Raw genomic sequence first — 18907 nt, 5'->3', positions numbered from 1 at the left:
GTTTACTCCTAATCTCTCTAATTGCTGTGTTTTATCTTGCTATATTGGTGACTAACTCAATTGGGTCTGGTAAATATAGCCACATCTTGACAGGGTCTCTTCTATTGTCCAAAAATGTTTTACGTTGTTACCTCTGCTTTCTCTGCACCAGTGACCAATCTTCGTTTTTGACTGTGTAGTTGAACACAGTCCGACCACTTTCAGAGCTTTGTGTTAGAAAACAACTGAATGCCTAAAATTGAGCTCTGAATGACATATTTAGTTTTTTTACATAGATATTAGAATCACAGAAATCCAGTTTTGTCTGTCATCCCTAGATACTAAATCTAGAGTGATTCGCTTCAGTGGCCCTTGTCTGATCAGTGTCTCAAAGCTGGTTTGTGTGTTTTTTGTTGAATTCCTATTCCCGAGGTTTTTGTGGGAGGTGTTGTCATTAAAAATAACAACCTACTAAGCCAGTGTCCTGTAAGTTCTCTTTTTAATTCTTCATATTTGCCCCTTTGGTATCACTTGAGAGTATACTTTAATTAATGTTTGTAGTTGAAGAAACGCATTTCATAAAGAAACATGGTACATAGCATGATGATTCATGATGACACTAACCGCAAAGCACTAACGTTGCGCTGAAGATGACTAGTGAAGACTGGGACATAGACGGGCTATATAGTACATGTAATGTCTTTACACCATAATATGTGACTAGCTGAGATGATCAGCGTGTCAAGAAGGGGCTGATTCAGGTGAGCAAGTATTCAAGGTTGAAGAGATGGACTTTAGGGGCAGATTTGAGAGCACAAGGTTCCCTTTGGGGAATCTTCCACTCCCAAGGATAAAAGGACCTTAAAGGGCATGAACAATATTGGGGCTAGGGTTTGTTGGGGAACATAGGTGATTGAGATTGGTGGGTTGCAGAGCTTTTGATTGTATTAGATGTTCCCGGGGAGGTAGGCAGGTGAAGTGGCATGTGCTGCTTTGAAGTCCAGGTAAGAAGGTTAAACATTGCCCTGTGCCAGTAGTGGGTGAGTGTCTGTGGAAATGAGTTGTTTGCATTTTAAATCTTTGATCAATTTATTTGATTGACATGTAGATTGTTAGGTGACAACTAGGTAGATGTTCTAAATTTTAAGTAGCCTGAATCTTGTGGAAGTTATAAAGAAGGCTGGTCTCATGCTCTGGTTTCTTGTGACTGAGATCCTGTCTCCTAATATATATTTGGCTGCTTGAAACAACAAATGATAAATGTCACTTATAATTGTATAGCCATTAGAGACTATATATAAATGGATGAGCAAAAACCCATTAAGTAAAAAACTTAAATGAGAGAGTCCCCTTGAGATGCATTGTAAAAAGCATTCTGATATTTACCCTTTTTCTAGACCTGCAGAGACCCACACATGCCCAGGGAGCACAAAAAGTAGATATATCCAAATAAATAAACTTTAGATTGTATGTTGCATATATTTCACAACTTAAACAATGTGGACGGACCAACTGTGTGTATGTAAATTAATCCAGGACCATGGTGTACCTATTCAGGTTTGCAGCGGGTGACTCTTCTATTCCAAATGGGATTCGTGAAAAAGCTCCCTAGCCCCCTGAGCCTCGATATCTGCCTATAATCTAAAATCATTGAATTTTTCAATTTTTCAAGTGTCAGTGAGTACGCTGGCATTTTTACCACACACCTTAGGATGTGTGTGTAGGTACAGCACAGGGTTTCATGTGGCATCCCTCACCTTTGCCACTCACTTTGCACTCACCTGGTCCTGAAGAAAGCCCTTTTAATACCCTGCATGGGCTGAAACATGTAGACCGCCACACATAGCCAACTAAACGGTAATAACCCCAGATTAGTTGCATTACACATATTGGTTTTTAAGCATATCCTGAGCCGCCAACAAATTAAAGGCAAGGATTCTCGGAGATTATTTTAACTGTAAAATATCACCGCACATCACACTTTCGCACCAACACGAGCTCTGCTGTAATCAGGCGTTGTAGCACAACCGGGGGGCACTCGGCCGCCCGGTTGGGACCCCAATGATGAAGCATGACACCAACCAGGTTGGTGTGTGAGGAGTCTTTTAAGAACACCTAATGGATCCATGTTCATACTACATACAGTGATTAATTTACACACACATAGTGGGTCCGTCCACATTGTTAAGTTCAGTATCTATTTGGGGAACAGGACGCACCCCTTGCCCTATCCCTTGCTCTCCCCTTGATTTTTTCTAGCATATATTTCACATACAAATCCTATACATCTCTCAATGTGTATGCAGATTCATAAAAGCTGGATTTACGTCATTGCCTCACATGCTCACGTGCTCCATGGATGCTTGCTTACGTAGGTCCTCAATCCATACTACATTGGGTTTTGGAAGTTCTTCTTCCCACTTCAGCTGTATACCTGAATCCAGACTGTGCAAAGGCTGTTGTGTCTTCTCTTTTGCATAGCATGAAGAGAGCATCTTGATGTAGTTAAAACCGCAATACTGAGCTTTAAGGTTATATTTGATTATTAGCCCAAATCTTTCAGACACTTTATTTTCAAAATGTAGTAACCCACACAGTGACCAGCAAGTGTCTTCAGTCTGTATACCCTAAGCTCTGCATAGGCACTCTGGTGAGATAGTTCCAAAGGCAATTTTCTGATGGGTCATCTGTCAGTCATGGTTCAGTGAAGCATGGATGTTTCTTCTCAGTACTTTTGCTAGTCGCTCTTGTAAATACTACGACCATCCATTTTAGATCTGAGTTGTTTTCACTATACGCTGACTGGATCTGGGCACTTTAAAATGTTTAGACTGATATTGCTCTCCCTTTCGTAATCTTGAGTAAAGATCTTAAGTTGTTCAAGGCTACGACTGCACTCGCAAACATGCAAAATGGCAAATGCCTGCCTAGCTCGCTGTCATAGTCAGAATTGATCCTTAAGTTACATAATTAAAGTGGGATTTTCTTATTTCTGCCCTACATATTACACTAAACTCAAACAATTTCTGGCATGAGATTTTCAAAAAGATGTTTTCATCAATTTATACGTTCAAGTTCTTGTTTAAAAATGGCTCTAAGTGTGTTTACCATTTGCAGCCCATTGACTGTGAGTTGTTTCTATGCATGCAAGGTGGTAATAGTTTTAATTCATAAGAATTTGGGTTCTGTTTTTGACAACCCCATAATAGTCGGATATTTACCCACCAACCCTTCCATTGCTTTCAAAAGAACATTCAGCATGGGAAATGCACTAGTAAAAAGTAGTCCGGAAGTACAGATGAAAGAAATGTGGCTGATAGCAAGGAAGGGATTCTATAAATGCACTATATGTAAAGCCTGTCTTTATGGCATCAATACTACTACATACCAAACTGCATTCAACACCAGAATACAAACTATCACACAGCATCTCACATGTAAATCAGAATTTGCTGTGTATGTCTTGGAATGTAGTTGCAAACTAAAATATGTAGGTAGCACAAAGCTGGCAGTTCATAAGAGAATACTGCAACATATGAGGGCCATAACTAATAATGATGCCAGTTACCCTGTGGCTAGGCATTTTAAGGAGTATCATAACAGTGATCTCAAACATCTTACATATTTTGCTATAGAATCAGTACCTATTCAAAAAAGAGGTGGGGACAGGGAAGGCAAGTTAGACACCTAGAAACCAGATACATATTGGAATTTGACTCCAAGCAGCCAGGAGGCCTTAATAACACAGAGGATCTGCACACTTATCTATAACTGAACTACCTATCATAAATTGATCGTCTATTTGTTTACTGCATACATTAGGAGGCTTATTAAGATGAGACTATAGCACTGCTTATCAATTTCTTAGCACAATATAATGTCCCAATGAGTTTTTGCATTTTTTTTAAATCTGTGTTAAATATCCTATATCTATTTATCGCAATGCTTACATATTTTTTTATATATATATTATATTTGTGATTATTTGTTACAGTATTTATGAAATATGACGGAATCACCTTTTAGAACAATGGTTTTATTGTATATGGTTTTATCTATTTTAGGAGTTTTATGTCACTATTACATCATGTATGCATATTGATATGCGCTATAACACATGACAGTGGAAGGAACCCAATAGATGACTAGACAAAAGACTATGACACTACATATACAACCCATTGACTTTATTCTCCCATCACCCTGGTTTACATCGATACCTATATTCTATAGTCCTATAGTCCTATAGCAATAGTCCAAATTGACTAGATGATTACGAATATGATGAAGACAAATGCTATGTAAAATAATATTTTTATTTGAGTATTTGCACATCACAATTTTTACTTATATTTTTTTAATATATGTTGGTCCACAACATATTAGTCAGAGAGCCCCACCGATGCTCGTGGTAATCTGCTCGTAACGCTGCTGTGCCGGCCGAAAAACACTGTTAGTTTTAAATTGTTGGAACTTTTAAAGCTTTTAAAATCACTTGAAAACTGTACCTTTGCACTTGTGTGTTGCACTGATATTGTTGCACTCCCAGCGATCCCTCACTTCCGCTTTGATCACTTCCAGCTCTATTACGGTCTAGTGTTCAGGAATAGCCAGCCGCTGCACAGCAAGGCTGAGTGGTGGGTGGGAGAAGTCACGCGCTTAATAGCGAAGCTGGAGCAGGCGCGCAGCTGGCACACAGCAGGCGTGCCTAAGGCAAGCCCATCTGCGCCTGTCCGGGACCAGGGGCCAGGACCCTGCCTCCTGTACTCCACAAAGGAAGTCTTGCTCCTAAACCAAGGTATTACGCTACTTAATAACAACGTAGCCGTCGCACTGAAGTCAGAAGGGCTTCTGAGGCCTCAAATGGGAACTGGCAGCCTAAATCACACAACGCACCACCATAGGCCGTCACGGCCCGCTAGCCCACTGGGACTCAAGCTCGCTACCTTTAACACCCCCTCACTGCAGAAAGATAATCTTGAGGTGTTCTCGCTCCTTCAAGACGACCCCCTGGACATTTTAGGTATTACAGAAACTTAGCTCGAGGAGTCCTCAACCCCAAACTTAGTAGCCGCCATGCCCCCGAACTATGCGGCCCTATGCCACAATCGACCTGGCAGTTCTAGAGGGGGTGGGGTTGCGATCCTTTACAATCACCAATTAAAGGCTGAGACTCTCTGTGCAGAAAGCATTGAGGGGGCTGATGTGCTGGGGGCTAAGTTTCACTCCCAGGCAGCCTGTCTAGCTATTTTGATAGTTTATCGTCCGCCACGAATGCCACCCAGGTTCATTGATCTCATCATAGAACTAGTTAACGACATCCGCTCACGGTACCAATGTATAGTGATGATGGGGGATTTCAATTTTCATTGGAACCAGACTCCCAAAGATAGCCAGGCCAAACAGTTGGAGGAGGCGTTGATCTCTTTAGAACTCCTCATGAGTGGGCCCATTCACTAGTTGGCGAAGGGCCACACATTCGACCTGGTTTGGACATCCCATCCCTTCACCAGCCCTATAGCTAGCAGTCCCTGCCCCTGGTCGGACAACTATGTACTTTGGCCGGTTCCCACACTCAAAGCAAGCAGCCCATCCACCTCCAGAGTGGAAAGTGTTGCGGAGCTGGAATAAAATAAGTGCCGGCGACCTGGTTACTACCCTACATAAATCGTCTACCTCTACTCTTACACAGGGAAACCTTGATGTAGAAAGTACTGCCGTGGCGACAAAGCTAAAGAACACTATCAATATGGTAGCCCCAACACGCAGGGAAAGAATAAAGGACAAAGGGGCCCCCTGGTTCAACGATGCATTAAGAAACTTGAAACAAACCCATCGCCAGTGCGAGAGAGCCTGGCGGAAAGCCTACGACCCAGGTGCCCGGTCAGAATATAATGTCACGTTTGCAATCTATAAAAAGGCTATTCTTACAAGAAAAGCAGAATTCTATGAAGCTAAGATTGCGACTGCTGACAATACACAAAAAGAGACTTTCTGGATCTTGAAAGAGCTGACACAAGACAAGGAACAGAAGCCTTCCTTCTGTTTGGAAGATTGTAACAACTTCCAGTCTTTCTTTGTAACAAAAGTGAAGGACCTGTTATTGGAAATACACTCCACCCCCAAGTTCCCATGTTCCTTAGAGCCAGCACTTTTGACAAACCGCTCACCGCCTTTCCCGTGCTCACTCACGACTCCTTGTCTCTTTTAATAGGACGGGTGAAGACAGGGTCACCTGCAGACCCCTGCCCATCTACGATCTTCAAGGTAGCCTTACCAGGGATAGAAAGCGAGGTCCTCTCACTTCTTAATCAATCCCTTGAAGCAGGGCATGTCCCCATTACTTTTAAGGAAGCTCGCGTCATCCTGTTTCCAAAAAAACCAGAGGCTGACACGAAAAACCTAAAACTTTTCAGGCCGATTTCCCAACTCCCTTTCCTGGCAAAAGTGCTGGAACAGCACGTGCTAAAATCCCTGTCCCACCATATGGAGGATAACCCCCTCCTACAATTCAACCAGGCAGGGTTCAGGGCTCACCACAGCACGGAAATGGTGATGCTGTCTGTGCTGGATGAACTCAGACTAAGGTCCGATAAGAAAAAGCCATGTGCCCAGGTTCTGCACGACCTATCCGCAGCATTTGACCCGGTCAATCGTGACCAACTGTTGTCGCGGATCTCGGAGCTGGGCATTCAGGGCACCGCCCTTGCTTGGCTGACATCCTTCCTTAAGGACTGTTCCCAGAGAATACAGCTGACCGACCACATGTCTGACCCAGGACTACTCTCGTGTGGGGTACAACAGGGTTCGGCGCTGTCACCTCTTCTTTTCAACGCCTACCTCCAGCCGTTGATAGCGGCACTGAATCATATGCTGATGACACTCAAATTATCATCCAGATAGAAAATGCCCTGACCGCCCACACAAGATTTCAAAACATCCTGAAATTTACGGGTAACTGAATGACTGCCAACTCCCTCAAAATTAATCCTGATGAAACGGAGGTGCTGGCCGTCACCTCAGACTCCAACCCCTGGAGGGACCTCTTTTGGCCACAAGAGCTAGGCACTTACCCGGAGCTGGCCGTGGCTGTAAAAAGCCTGCGCGTCAAAATTGATGCCAAGCTTTCCATGACCCAGCAGGTATCGGCAGTAGTGGGAATGTGTATAGGCATGCTGAGACAGTTGTGAAAACTTGCCCCCCTTCTCACCTTCAACACACTTAGAATGGCAGTATCAGCTTTGATACTGTCATGACTATACTATGGTAACTTCCTATATATGGGCCTCCCGGGTAACCTGCTGTCCAGATTACAGGTTATCATGAACGAAGCTGCTAGACTAATTTTTAGAGCTCCCAGACGAGCCCACGCCACCCCTCTCCTACGTCCGTTGCACTGGCTCCCGATTAGACAGAGAACAAAGTTTAAAAGCCTCTGCATCGCACACAAGGACATTTATGGCCAAGCCCCTAGCTACATCAAAGACCGCCTAGCTAAATATACTCCTAGCAGGGTGCTACGGTCCCCAGAGGCCAGCCTCCTGGCCTGTCCCTGGTTTAACATGTCCTCTAAAGGAGGAAGAGCATTCTCAACATCCATCCCCCAAATTTGGAACAACTTGCCGGAGAATGTACGTAAGGAACACGCCCTCCTCCCGTTCAGGAAGAAATTAAAAACAGTTCTTTTTTCAGAAGCCTGGGGCGTAATTTAATCAACTACTTTCCCCCCACGTGCAAGGGTTGGGATCTCTCTTATAGCGCTTAGAGACCTGAAGGTGATAACGCGCTCTACAAATGCCAATTAACAATAACAATATGTATATGCAAAAATATATATATATATATATATCATTCTTTTTTATTGCCGATGACTAAATCGGGATCATGAATGGCAATAATAAGGACATAGCACTTTCACATACTATGCACTTTAGGTTTTTTAAGTATGCTTTTTTTTCAGGGATATACACACAAGTAGCAATTTTAACGACAAGCAGCGTAAGACTAAGGCACACTGAGTATATTAAGCATTTAAGCAGATATTATTAACTATATTTATGTCTTTTTTCAATAAGCATCCAACAACAATTTTGCAAGATAAAATTGTGTATTATTAATAATTTATAAAAGTTGGATTCAATACATGTTGAAGTATGCATTATCAATCAATTCAAATCATCTTTATTCGAATTTTTCAAATTCATAAAAGCAATCACATATATGCAAATCCAAGTATAAAAACAAATATATATTTGTACAGTACACAATATGTGGTCATAAATTATTCGACATTAAAATTATTTCAAGGATTTTCCATTGTTTTGCGAACATACGTTACAACTCTCAGAAAGGTGCTAACACGAAAAATCAATTCATCAGTTTCCAAGTTAACCAACAACCCATAAGACTGTTCTAAAGAAAGTGGTCTTTGTTTTTTAAAATATGGCAATAAGAACCATTTAATGTATTTTTTATAAAATTTACAAAAGAAGAAAAAGTGTAGATCATTTTGTGGACTCACTCCGTCACAAGGACATAACATGTTTACTGATTTTGAAGAGAAATAACCTAAAGGAAAACATAATAAAAATCTGACAGTGCCAGCCCTTAGGCGAAACAGTAGTGATCTTTCCCAGTTTGTCATTGGCAACGTAAGGTATAGAGGGATTGGTTGTCTGTGTAAGTCTTTGTTTACGTAGACCTGGACAGTTGATTTGGTTAATTCTACTGCCAGTCTCGTATTTCTATAAAGTGCATAGAGTGCAAATTTAATTTCATTTTTATCTGAAGCCTCAATTTTAGTGGGATCAGTAAATAAATGACTTTTACCCACGCTACATAGCATCTTAAAGACACCAGCAAGCCACGGGATTCTCAACCCTTTCTCACAGTTTAAACAATCTCTTATAATTTCGTGGGTTAGAGAGGCCGCCTTGTTCCTCCAAATTGCCAGCCAGAACAAGGCAGGTCTTGTTGCCATAAAATCTGTTATATAGTGCAAATTCAATTCGCAATGACAGATATATTCCGAGGTGGCAATGGGGGTTCCGAGGAGTTTCCGACAGAAACGGTTTTCCTCGGTTTGAATACTGGGAGTTTTAACCAATCCCCAAATCTCAGCGCCGTAAGTTGCTACCGGGACACATTGTGATTTAAAAAAATTTAAAATAGCTTTAGTGGCTCCTATTTTCTTAGGCCGTGGGAGACTGAGAACAGAATTGATGGCTTTTGAGAACTTGCTCGTGGCATGGGCCAAATGCCCACTCCACGAGCCGTTCGCAGCAAAAACCATCCCTAAATAGGGAAAAGTATTAGTAGAATATAACTTAACAGTTCCCACCGCAATCGCACTAAGCTGTCTTTTTCCTGGTCCACAGGTCATAATAAAAGATTTTTTTAAATTTACTTTGAGGTCCAATTTATCCATGTACTGTACAAAACTATTGACCAAAGTGCGCAGGGCATTCGGGGTGAGACCCATGAGGACCGCATCATCTGCATAAAGCAGTGTTGGTAAAGGACTCCCCCGTATTTTTGGGACATCCATAGTGGCTAGATTTAAGGAGTTACTTAATCCGTTAATATAAATAATAAACAGCAGGGGAGCTAAAACGCACCCCTGCCTAACTCCTCTTTCCACTTTAATGGCCCCAGAGGTTTCCCCCGTCATCCCAATCCTTACTTTGGCTTTTGTGTTAGTATGCAAATAGGCCAAGAAATGTACAAGGGGGGTGTCTAAACCATAATTTAATAGAATTGACCACAATTTTGACCTGTTTACATAATCAAAGACGGACGATAAGTCCATAAAGGCTAGGTAAATTGGTGACGACCTAGCAATATTATATTTACCAATTACTAAATTTAGATTTAAACATTGCTCTATCGTCCCAACCCTATTTCGGAAACCAATTTGACATGGGTCCAAAACACCTAATTCCTCTGCCCATGTGTTTATTCTATTATATAGGACTCGTCCTAGTATTTTCAATGTGTTATCCAAAAGAGAAATAGGTCTGTAATTTCCTGGGTCTGTTCTCTCCCCTTTCTTATATATTGGTACAGTTATACTTGTGGACCAGGTGTCAGGCATGCCTGCCAAAGGTATACTATTAAAAACATTCGTTAAAATTGGTGCCCAAAGATCAGGTTTCCATTTGATTATATCTATTGGGAAACCATCTGGCCCAGGGGCCTTGTTGCCAAGACTTTGTCTAATAGCCACGATCACCTCGCCTAGGCTAATCTGTATAGAACATAGTTGGCCGTGTGTATACTCATCATTGGCTGTTGCATCCATAGCATATACTTTAGAGAAGTGATCTTCCCAACAATCACTCGAAATGATACAATTAATTGTGGATAGTTGGTTTCTCATATTACGCATTTTTTTCACTACCGGCCAGAAGGTGGATGCATTCCTTCCTATTGCAGCATCAGAAAGCTCCTCCCATTGCTCTCTCAAGATTACTGCCTTGCGTACTTCTATTGCAGACTTATATTCATTTCTTACCACCCTAACCTCCAATTGGGATCTTGGTTTTGCGTTCAATGCTTTACGTAAGGCCCTATTGGCAACAGAACAGTTTCTGTCAAACCACCTAGGGTCTTTACCTATACTATGGTTGGGCACAGTTAAAAAGGTTTTTATAATTGTACATAAACTAGTAAAATCATCAATTATCCTTCGATTATTCCCATCTAAGAATTTGCATGAGTCAATTAAAACTTGATACTTATTTATAACACGCTCAACCACTTTTCCACTATCAACCCCCCTCCATTTCAACCTCAAATTATTTGTGGCGGGGCTAATGTCTCTGGCGCCTGGGAAACTAGTAAACACTGGCAAAGAGCCCAATTTAATTTTAGCCACTAGTGCATTGTGATCACCAAAAGCAGTTTCCAAGACCTCAGCTGTTACGAGGCGATCAATTAGCTCAGATGACATAAAAATATAGTCAATAGTTGAGCTGTAATCTCTACCTCTGAATGTCGGGATGTTAGCAGCTGTGGAAGTATAGTTTATGTCCATTACGTTAGTTAGAGCATATTCATGAATAAAACAATCCAATTCTATTCCGCGTTTTAATGCGCGGTCATTATGCTCATCTCCTTCTATTATCTTGGATTTGGTAATTTTAGCATTAAAATCACCTGCTAAAATGATCCTATTACCTCTACAGTTATCTGATGGTTCAACAATATCCGATAAAAATTTAAAAAGTTGTATAAATTTTTTATTTGGGATCGAATAAAAGTCATTGTTATAAAAGTTAATCACGTAAATGGGTGCCTTCCTTTTATATTCGATAACCTGAATATTAGATAATAAAGTATGCATAATAAAGTATGCATTATGCTTACAATACGAACACAGTCTGTTGTCCATGTTGGTTGACGATAGCTATGCACTGGCACTTTAAATGTGGGACTTACTGTTCGACCTGTGTCATGTGATCAAGGGTGTGAACCGGCCGAAACGCGTCATGGCGGACTAGGTGGCAATAAAGAACACTTCGCACAAATTTGGGGCCTCGCTTGTTTTTTCGAGTTGAATTGAAATTTTCTTACGAGGATTTGTAGATATATATATAGAGAGAGAGAGAGAGACAGACATTGGAGAGCAATTACTTGTGTATTGATTCATGGTTTATACATTGATGCATTTTTTTTTTAAAGATTATTGAAACTTATAATAGTAAAAATCGTGGGTTGCCAATCTGGTGTTTAATTTAACTTAAATATGTGAAGCAGCACTAAACCAATCTGGCATGCTCTTAATGACAATCCAGTTAATTTCTCTCTTTGAATCTGTGCTCCTTTCTTTTCAGGTGACATCTCGCTGGACCTTCCGCTGTCCTGGCTGCCCTCAGGCTCTCTCGCATGATGACTCTCATTTCCATGAGCGGCACAAATGCATTAACTTCTTTGTTAAGGTATATGGGTACATGCCACTTCTGTACACCCAGTTCCGCGTAGACTCTGTTCTTTTCAAAACACGTCTGCCACACGATAAGACAAAATGCTTCAAATTTATCTAGAGCATTGGAAAAACCTTGCAAGAACACATATAGAAAAATGTGTGGCATTGGCAGCCTGACAAAAGCAATCTGAAACGTTTGCATCAAGTAATCACTGGAGGCATCTTTGCAAAGGACTGGAGCCACATATTGTCAAATATTTCTGTCAAAGGAACTAATCGACTTGAGGAAATTTGCACATGTCCATGGACCCTCATAGAAAATCAAGTACGTCTTTGGCTAACAAAAAATCTTGGACACTTAGCCAAGGTTCACCATGTTGTTACACAATACGTTTAACCTGCAGGTGTGTTAGATTTGCCTCACAAGGCATTTTAACTTTTTGTCAGTCAGTGTCTTGTGTATTAAGGAATGAGAGAAATGTATTTGGAAATCAGGTAGGACAATTGTAACGATGAATTCACTGAAGAAGGCGTAATGGTTTTCAGAAATATATGCTCAACAAAAAACCTTCCCTGAAATGCAAGTGGGGCACTTTTCATAAACCTTTCACCGCCATTTTGTGATCCTTATTTTTTAGCCAGCATGACGTCAAGATCTACAGAGGGGAGAAACACTGCCTGCTTTTAACTTTGCCCCTTATTTCTTATTTCTTATATGGCTCTGAAATATTATATCTCCACCCTTCTCTGATATGCACAGTGAATCTTTCAGCCCTCATCCTTGTAATGAACAAGTACGTACCTGTTTTGCTAAACCCACCAAGTACGAAACTCAAAGCACAGTGGGGACATTAAACCCACTTCTTCCGTTTATATGTTAAATCTTATGATCTCTATAACTGATGTTTGAACTTTTTAGGTAGCAGTCTGAATTTATCAGGTGCTCACAATGCCTGAAATATCAGGCCATAAAATGCCTACTTGTTATTTTAACGTCAAACGTTCCATGGTACTATAGGGGTTTAAAATGTCTTCAGCTCTGTTGTGGAATTTTTAACTGCATATAAATGCATTTTTGTGAAGAATTTGAAAATTAAGGTCCCAGCTTGTTTTCTACTCGATCTTGACAAATAAGTCAGTATTTTGCATGGAAATTGTTACTTATTGCCACTTTAACTAGATTACGTTATTTCATCCATTATGGACTACAACACCTTATCTGCCCGATACTTTCTGCGACTTGATAGTAGCACTTTGTTCAACCATGAAGAAGATCCAAGTTAGCCTCCTGTAGAAATGTTTATCTTGGCTGCTTTTTTGGGGATGGGGTGTGGGAGGGATGACCTTCTCCATGCCTTTGGATTGTGGCTGTCAATTTCTTGAGAGTTGCTGTCTTCATGTCCTGGTATGAATTGGCCAAATGAACATGGTTCATGATGTCTTTCAAAAAAATATACCTACTAATCTGCTCAGTGAAGGCCTAGAGTGCATGTATGTGGGCGTACCTTTTTTAGGGCAGCTCACCTGTGGCTTCTCCATATCCCAGGACATGACTCCATTTCAGTCTGCATGAGTGTGGAGACTGCTTACATTGACTGCACCTTGACTTGGGATGAAGATGGAATGGCACTGTTCGTAATTACATTAGGGAAGGAGTGAAGTTACAGCAGTATATATTCTGTATTGTTGGCCAATAGGCTTGAACACTCAGTTATTGCACTTGTGCAGTTGAAAGGAGGGAAAGCCACTAGAAATACATTGAAAGTTACATCAGATTGATCCCAGTGACAGCTCCCAAGCTAAAGGTGGATTCTTCTGGAAGTAGTCGCATGGATATGTGTGGCATACACATCTGTGTGCTAAATCCATATTTTGGAGTCCATTGTGAACCACAAACCACCTCCAATTTTGCCAAAGCACAAAACATGTCAACAGCCACCGGTAAGGGAAAACTAACATATGCCTCAGTCCATTGAACATTTACTTGCCTTAAACCTAACACAAACTACAAAAATCTACAGGAAAAGCAAAAGTAAAAACTGACAGCACAAACAGCAGCACTGTTCTCTGAGGTTACTCAGTAGAAGTTCGCAACAAATAAAGAATACTCTTAATATATAATTTATTGTGTAGAGTCTGCATATTATGTCACTACTGTAATAGTCTGCACAGCTCCTGGGGCTAAATCTGTTGTCAGAACACTATACTGTACAATGATATTTTAATACCTTTGAGATTGCAGCTCCTCTGCTCATATTGGGTTTCTTTAGCTCATACTTGCCTTTGGCAGAATTCTTGTTTTCACCAAAACACACACCACTCTCTTGGATAAAAGACGGAGGTTTGTTTAACCTATCTGATTTATAATGTTACCTTGTTCTGCAATTTTGTACATTGATTGCAGTATGTATTCCACGACCTGCCTGTCTGTACTTTTAAATGGGATTGTTGAAAAGAAGCCTCAAATGGGAGCAATGTTTGTAAAGCAGCACTTCTGACTAGTCAACTTTGTGCTATTTTGTGACACATAAAATTAATGAAACCTCCGGCATGACCACTGTTCTAGCATGGAGCAAAATTATGCTAGTTTGTCCTATCTTTCTAATTCCCTGTGTTTTATTCTCGCTATTTCTGCTCACTGGCCCACTTGGTGAAGGTGGAGGGTCTTGCCATCCAAACTTCTAAGCATTATAGTGGGACCTTCTTTAAACTTGTATTTATTACTTGCTGTAGTCTACAAATTCTATTTAAAAAGTTGGGGAAATAAAAAAATCAGAATGCTTCTGTTCTGTTTTGATTAAATCAGCGGAAGTGGATGATCAGCGGTACGATCAATCCTAGAAAAGAGAAGGTTATGATTGATGGCTAAAAGACAGACACAATCTAGGCAATTTGACATTGATGTAACTACTCCCCCAACCAAGGTCTCTAATTTTCTCCATCTTCCACAGTGACGCAGTGCATAGTCCATCTTTTCCGTAGGCTTACTAATCAACCTTGCCCTATCTTTGGTCTTGTCTACATAAGGTTAGGGTAAATTTTAGTTTGATAATTTAACAAATTAGTCATGTAGGAAGCACCAAATTGAAATAGTATCAAAAAAAGCTTTTAAATGCACAGCACACCCTCATTTGGGTCTTATGGATAATTGATGTGTTTAAAAATAACTTAACATTGCATGAGGATCTAAGACACATTGAGAGTATGGTTTTCGCTATCGCAGTGTGAGGAAAGACTGTTGATTGTCAATTCAAATCATCTACCGTCTCTGCATTTAAGAACCATTGCCTCTCCAGTATAGTTCCTGTTGTAATGTACTTTAGAAATATTTATTTTCTTAAGAATTATTCTTTTCTTTTCCCCCGGTCCATTTTCTAAAACACCATCAATCTCCAACAGACCCAAAGGTTTTAATTGGAACTGGATAGTTTTATCATTTAGTTGTGTCTTTTAAGGCAAATATGCTGATTGACAGACAATTAGGTCATCACTACTCTGGAAGCTAAAGATTTACAGATTAGCAAACTACCTGCTTTACAAGACACTTGTGTAAGGGATACTGTGTGGGGCACAAATTTAAAGAGAATGTGACTCAAAGTTGTAGAATTTCTAGTGTTCTGTAGCGTGTACCCACAGCAGACATACAATGTGAGTTATTTTCCATGTGCAATGTGCTGATCACTCCCCAGGGAGTTTGAGCTTTGTTTTCTGTACCCTTCAAGTTCTTCAGTAATGCAATGTGTAATAAAAATGAGTTTTGTAAAGAAAAAAAAGTATTGTTCTTAGGTTGCTTGCAAAAAAATATTTTGGTGCCCTGTGGCATTGTCTGGCATAGGACACGTCCTGCATCATGTACATTCATTTAATTGCAAATTTTTCATCACTGCGGCAGTTAACTCTCATTTGATTTTTCATGTTAATGTGGACACATTGAATAGTTACTCTTGCCCTAACCAAATGTCCTGTATCCTCTTATGCTGCCTTTCTCAAGCACTGATGTGCTTTCCTGTTCCCTCCCTCCATTTAACCCTAGTGTGTACTGTTGCTTCCTCTCACCTCCTTAGGGGAATCATCTCTGCCACATTTACGACCGCCCATTGCACTTTTCTCTTTCTCTCTCACTGACATTGTTTTCTGTTTCTAGTGTCCTTTTCTTCTTTCTCAATGGGAGTGCTCTCTGCCCCCTTCCACTTCCTTTCCTAACCTAATTGAGTTGCGGTCTGTCTAGCGATGTCCCAATATGGTGCATTGCTGTGCATTGAGTTTGCTCTTCATTTTGAAGAGAGGGTTTTTTGCCACAATTTTACAATAGTGGTTTTAATTAAAACAAGCCTTGGCAAAGCCAATAGGGCTCACCTTTGGGAGTAGTTAGTTGACCTTTTGGTTTTCCCAGTGCTAGTTGCTGAAAGGGATCAAGGTTGTTGCTGAGGCTAAACAGCATCTGCAAAAAAATGACTGGCCACCAGTGTGATGACTTACATAAGTATATGCATAACCATGCATACATGCATGCATGTGTGTGTGTCATGAAACTGCAGAAGTCTTTGTTGGCTTTATTTTTTGTTTTAATGAGCAACTGAATACCTCCGAGTGGTAGGAGCAGCAGGGAGAGATGGGTGAGTAATGCCGTAACAAGAGAGGGGAGGGTGTAAGTGAAAAGAAAAAAGCTGAACAGGTCAGGTAGATGAGGAAAGGTAAGCAATAAAATATATGCACATTCTGAAGCCCTGTACGGAAAAGAAAAAAGTTGTTTCCTTTATGTAAGCAGCGGACGGATCCAAGTGATCCAATCAAAGCGAATGGGAGAAATACAAGAAGAGGAAGGAAATAAATTGAATAAAAAGTGAGCAAATTGAAATTGACAAGAAAGCCAACTAATAGTAATCAATGGCTGACACAAAGTCCACTATAAGCATTGCTATTGTGAAATATATATATATATATATGTACTACAAAGATAACTTAGTTCCATTTCTCATCTGCACTGTCTCAATCTACTCACCTATCCCACTTCTCCTTGGAGCATCCTGCAGAGTCGTCCATGGTGCACCAGCCCCTCCTTTGCAGATCGCATTCTAGCCCTGGACCAAGGCTTCCACTCTGACCTTGCCGGATAGCTCCAACAGCTGCACAGACCCCCACTTAGAAGTCTCGATGCCCTTCCTGTCTCCCAGGTTAGTTTAGCTCATCAGGACATTCCACACGCAAGGTCATAGTTTCATTTGCCTGCCTATACTGTATACCTGTGTTCGAGGCCTTTGTGCTGTAGATACATGTACTTTGCATACTCCTGCCATCTAGTGTTGGGTCTGGATGTCTGCAAGTTGTTTTTATTCGAAGAAGACTTTTTGGGCCTCAAGTAGATGAGGCCCTAGAGAAAATGAAAAAAGACACTGATGTGGTGAAGTTTATGGGAGTGCTTCAGTCCCCATCAAACAGAGGCTCCTTTCGCCGTTCATTTTATAGAGGAGGGTTCAAAAGTACATCCACAGACCCTAATGCTTCCTCCTATAAATCGAACACACAGCACTCTCTCTCCCTCTAGAGGTTTCTATAGATGAGGATACAGAGGAAACAACTTCTAAGGTAGTGGTAAGAGCACGCCAACGCGTAACTCCCCTTCCCCCAATAAGCAGTGACTTGCCTAGATTTCCCCCCGATCATTTAACACCTGTCAGGGGAAGACTTCAACAATTGTTCCCCATTTGGCAGTCGGTAACATCAGACAAATGGGTACTAGACATTATCCACCATGGTTATTGCCTAGAGCTTACCAGCAATCCTCCCAGTATTTCACCTCACACTCACAAACTTGTCAGAGCACTTACAGCTCCTCAAACAAGAGGTACAAGCTCTTTTAACAAAAGGAGCCATAGAACTAGTTCCATTACAGTAACGAGGTTCAGGGGTTCACTCTGTACTTTCTGATTCCCAAAAAGGACGGCTCCTTAGATCAATTTTGGACCTAAGAATGTTAAACCTGTACATACTGTAAACATTTCCATATGGTTACACTCCAACAAGTGCTTCCACTTTTACAGCAAGGCGATTTTATGTCCACACTAGACTTAAAAGATGCATACTTTCACATTCCGGTTCTCCCAGCTCATTGCAAATATCTCAGATTTGTGATAGCAGAAATACACTCAGTTCAAAGTACTCCCATTCGAAGTAACTACTGCTCCCAGAGCGTTCACAAAATGTCTAGCAGTAGTGGCAACTCAACTTAGAAAACAACAGATTCATGTCTTACCATACCCAGACAATTAGCTCGTCAAAGCCAACACACCCCAAAAGTGTTTGCAACACACTCAGACTACATTAGACCTACTCCACCGATTGAGTTTTACGGTCAATATGCAAAAGTCTCCTCTTCAGCCTTGAAAAATGCATTCCTATCTGAGAGCGACTCTGAACACTCACACAGCTCCAGCCTCTCCTAATGCAGCCAGAATTCCGAAATATTCAAACTCTGTTACTACAGTTTCAGACCAACCAATACTTAGCAGTCAGGACTTTCATGCAACTGCTAGGAATGATGGCATCATGCATCTCAGTAGTGCCTCATGTAAGATTACACATGCGTCCCCTATAAGAATGCTTAGCACGTTTGTGAAATCAGTCACAGGGTCAATTAACAGATCTAGTGTTGGTAGAAACCTGCACCCATTGCTCTCTGCAGTGGTGGAACACACGAAACGTATCAAAAGGGCAGCCCTTCATCGACCCTGTTCCACAGATCGTGCTAACAGCAGACGCATCTCTTTCTAGTTGGGGTGCCCATCTACAAAACTTGACAATTCATGGTCTGTAGGAGAACCAGCACAAAAGTCTCCAGATTAACTACCTAGTGCTTCTAGCTGTGTATCTAGCACTGTAAGCTTTTCAGTCTCACCTCATAGGGAATGTTGTCTTAGTCCGCACGGACCATATGATAGCTATGTACAAAAGCAGGGGGGGGACACACTCTGCAACTATCACACCTCTCTAAGACCATTTGGC

At 41.0% G+C, this 18907-nt stretch overlaps 1 protein-coding gene across 1 annotated transcript in view; it reads left to right on the top strand.

Annotated features, from left to right (window-relative positions):
• The window catches only part of EXTL3 (exostosin like glycosyltransferase 3), a 215703-nt gene extending 200025 nt beyond the window's left edge, over positions 1-15678 (top strand). Inside the window, exon 6 of the mRNA XM_085613055.1 lies at positions 11814-15678. Within this exon, the coding sequence (XP_085469181.1) occupies positions 11814-12023 (210 nt within the window). The 3' untranslated portion in view covers positions 12024-15678. The remainder of the gene's footprint in view (positions 1-11813) is intronic.
• Positions 15679-18907: the final 3229 nt, after the last annotated feature.

This window comes from Triturus cristatus, chromosome 6 (assembly GCF_964204655.1).
Source record: "Triturus cristatus chromosome 6, aTriCri1.1, whole genome shotgun sequence".
NCBI lineage: Eukaryota > Metazoa > Chordata > Amphibia > Caudata > Salamandridae > Triturus > Triturus cristatus.
Note: the sequence above shows the minus strand (reverse complement) of the source record. Positions and strands in the feature narration are given on the sequence as shown.